At 41.0% G+C, this 2,829-nt stretch overlaps 1 protein-coding gene across 1 annotated transcript in view; it reads right to left on the bottom strand.

The window, feature by feature from the left end:
* The window catches only part of stxbp3 (syntaxin binding protein 3), a 28,692-nt gene extending 25,863 nt beyond the window's left edge, over positions 1–2,829 (bottom strand). The window contains exon 1 of the mRNA XM_079803006.1: positions 2,739–2,829. Coding sequence (XP_079659132.1) covers positions 2,739–2,784 — 46 coding nt within the window. The 5' untranslated portion in view covers positions 2,785–2,829. The remainder of the gene's footprint in view (positions 1–2,738) is intronic.

The raw sequence follows: 2,829 nt of genomic DNA, 5'->3' as shown, positions 1-2,829 counted from the left end.
AACTGGGCTTCTCTGAAAACTCGTGACTCCACTTCCTCTCTTTAGATTTATTAATATTATTTAATTTTTTTCTAACTTGAAGTAGTGAAAAAAATCATTCTGCAAGATTGTGTGAGAGAAAACTCAATGGTGAATTTTATTTATATGTCAATTTGCACGTCGATCTTGTTCTGTGAATGTTTTTCCCCCATATTCTGATCACTAAAGGGCCCTGGCCCCCTGGTCCAGAACCACTGCTATATAAACATGTCAAAGTGCTTATACCCCTTCTTTATCTTTGTGCATGCTATGGCTAGTCTTAATCAAATGTTATGGACACAAATGTCTCCTTTCATAGAATAACTTAAAGGGATAGTTCACCCAAAAATTAAAATTAGCCCATGATTTACTCACCCTCAAGTCAACCCAGGCTTCTTTCAGACGAATACAATCAGAGTTATATTAAAAATGTCCTGGCTAATCCAAGCTTTAAAATGGCAGTGAATGGCTTTTTCTCTTTTAAAGTGCATAAAAGTGCATCTATCCATCATAAAAGTGCTCCAGGGGTTAATAAAGGCCTTCTGAAGTGAAGCCATGCGTTTGTGTAAAACAAATATCCATTTACATATAAATATGTCATATACACCTAGGATGACTTGAGAGTGAGTAAACCATAGGATATTTTAAATTTTTTGCTAAACTATCCCTTTAAAGGGATAGTTCACCCAAAAACGAAAATTTGATGTTTTTCTGCTTACCCCTAAGGCATCCAAGATGTAGGTGCCTTCGTTTCTTCAGTAGAACACAAATGAAGATTTTTAACTCCAACTGTTGCTGTGTGTCACTCATATAATGCTTGTCAATGGGGTCTAATTCTATTAGAGTAAAAAAAACATGGATAGACAACTTCAAATTAAACCCCGCGGCTGGTGACGACACATTGATGTCTTAAGACACGAAACGATCGGTTTCTGAGAGAAACCCAACGGTATTTATGCAAATATATCACCTCATATCAGACGAATGTCATCAGCTCTCCAGACTGCCATCACTTCCTGTCAGTGAGGTCAAATAGCAGCCGTGTCATAGATATATACATAAGGCGTTTCTCAATGTCAAGGAAGGATCCTCGGAAGCCAGAATTCGGAGGATGCTACGTCATCGACAGCCGTCGAAGGGCTGTTCCAATGTCAAGGATCCTCGGAATTTCAACCAAGGTCTGAGTCCTTCGTTCGAAAAATATGCCATATACAGGAAAGGATGCATACGAGTAGCCTTCGCGCACTTAGCGTTCTCAAATCACCCACAATCCTATGCGCGCAGCTTTGCTATCTTGTTCAAAAAATACAAAATATCGGACGTTGGCGGAGTCGGAGCGTTAACGGGGCAATATGCTTTCAAGTGTAACGTTACCAAACATTTGTTGTAACCGTAGTAAATATAAGTAAAGTTTAACTTTTGGTGACAGTTGGTGGTGGTTGAGGAGATTCCCCCTTCTATGTAAAAGCGCTTTGAGTTAGTGCCTAGAAAAGCGCTATATAAATGTAATTAATTATTATTATTATTATTATTATTATTATTAACTTTTAAATGCCAGTACAAATTACAACCGTATTGATATTATACAAATGACGTTATTGATGGCTAACGGACCTTTTCACTGACGTAATGAGGCTGACGCGCACTTGCAAGCCTGTTCCATTTACATGTTCTCCGAATGCTAAAGAGGAGCCTCGCCTAGCCTCTGAAGGAAGTGACTTGGAAGGATTAGTCCTACAGAGGAAGGATCCTTGACATTGAGAAACACCTATAGATTCCTCATTAGTGCCTGTGTGGATCGCTCGAATGAGGAATCTACGTATACATATCTATGACCCGGCTGCTATTTGACCTCACTGACAGGAAGTGATGGCAGTCTGGAGAGCTGAAGCATTCGTCTGATATGAGGTGAAATTAATTGCATAAATACCGTTGGGTTTCTCTCAGAAACCGATCGTTTCGTGTCTTAAGACATCAATGTGTCGTCACCAGCCGCGGGGTTTAATTTGAAGTTGTCTGTCCATGTTTGTTTTACTCTAATAGAATTAGACCCCATTGACAAGCATTATATGAGTGACACACAGCAACGGTTGTAGTTAAAAATCTTCATTTGTGTTCTACTGAAGAAACGAAGACACCTACATCTTGGATGCCTTAGGGGTAAGCAGATAAACATCAAATGTTCGCTTTAAATGAGAAGTTAACACAGCAGACCGGAAGCCGCTGATGGAGTTCAGTAACACATGAGCGCGAGAGCTGAAGTTACATTATGACATCATCAAACACTCCGCGTCATCCAAAGTCATGACAACATACACACAGATCCCCCCAACTATGAGCCCGTTCTCCATTAAAAACAGAAACAACTCCTGCCATTGAATTGTCAAAGTGAGCAGTCAGCAGTGCAGCTGAAGTGGACAGGCTAACATTAGCAGAGCAGCTAACGGAAACAGCTAACAGCGGGACATGTACAAACTGAGACAAACAAACGAACGGGACACAATACATATCACACTGTGTCCTTATTAAACACCACAACAAGCAGCTAAACAACTTCATAAGGCGACTGTAACTCCTCTGAGCAAACCCAGCACACTAAATGTGTCTCTTCAAACTTCTGACAGCTCCTCCTCTGGGCTGAACTCGTATAAAGGGTGAGGCGCTGGGCTTAGCATGCAAGAAGCTTGCAGAAAATCAACTGTTGCTCTCGGTGAACTTACTTTGCCAAACTATCTTTTTCAAGCCGTGTTCTGCTCCAGTTGCCATCTTGAGTTGGGTCGAGGCAAATGCGCGCTTCCGTCATCCGGGAGG

The sequence above is a fragment of the Gobio gobio genome, assembly GCF_949357685.1.
Source record: "Gobio gobio genome assembly, chromosome: 21".
In the NCBI taxonomy this organism is placed as follows: domain Eukaryota; kingdom Metazoa; phylum Chordata; class Actinopteri; order Cypriniformes; family Gobionidae; genus Gobio; species Gobio gobio.
The sequence above is the reverse complement of the archived record's forward strand: the minus strand, read 5'-3'. Positions and strand labels throughout refer to the sequence as shown.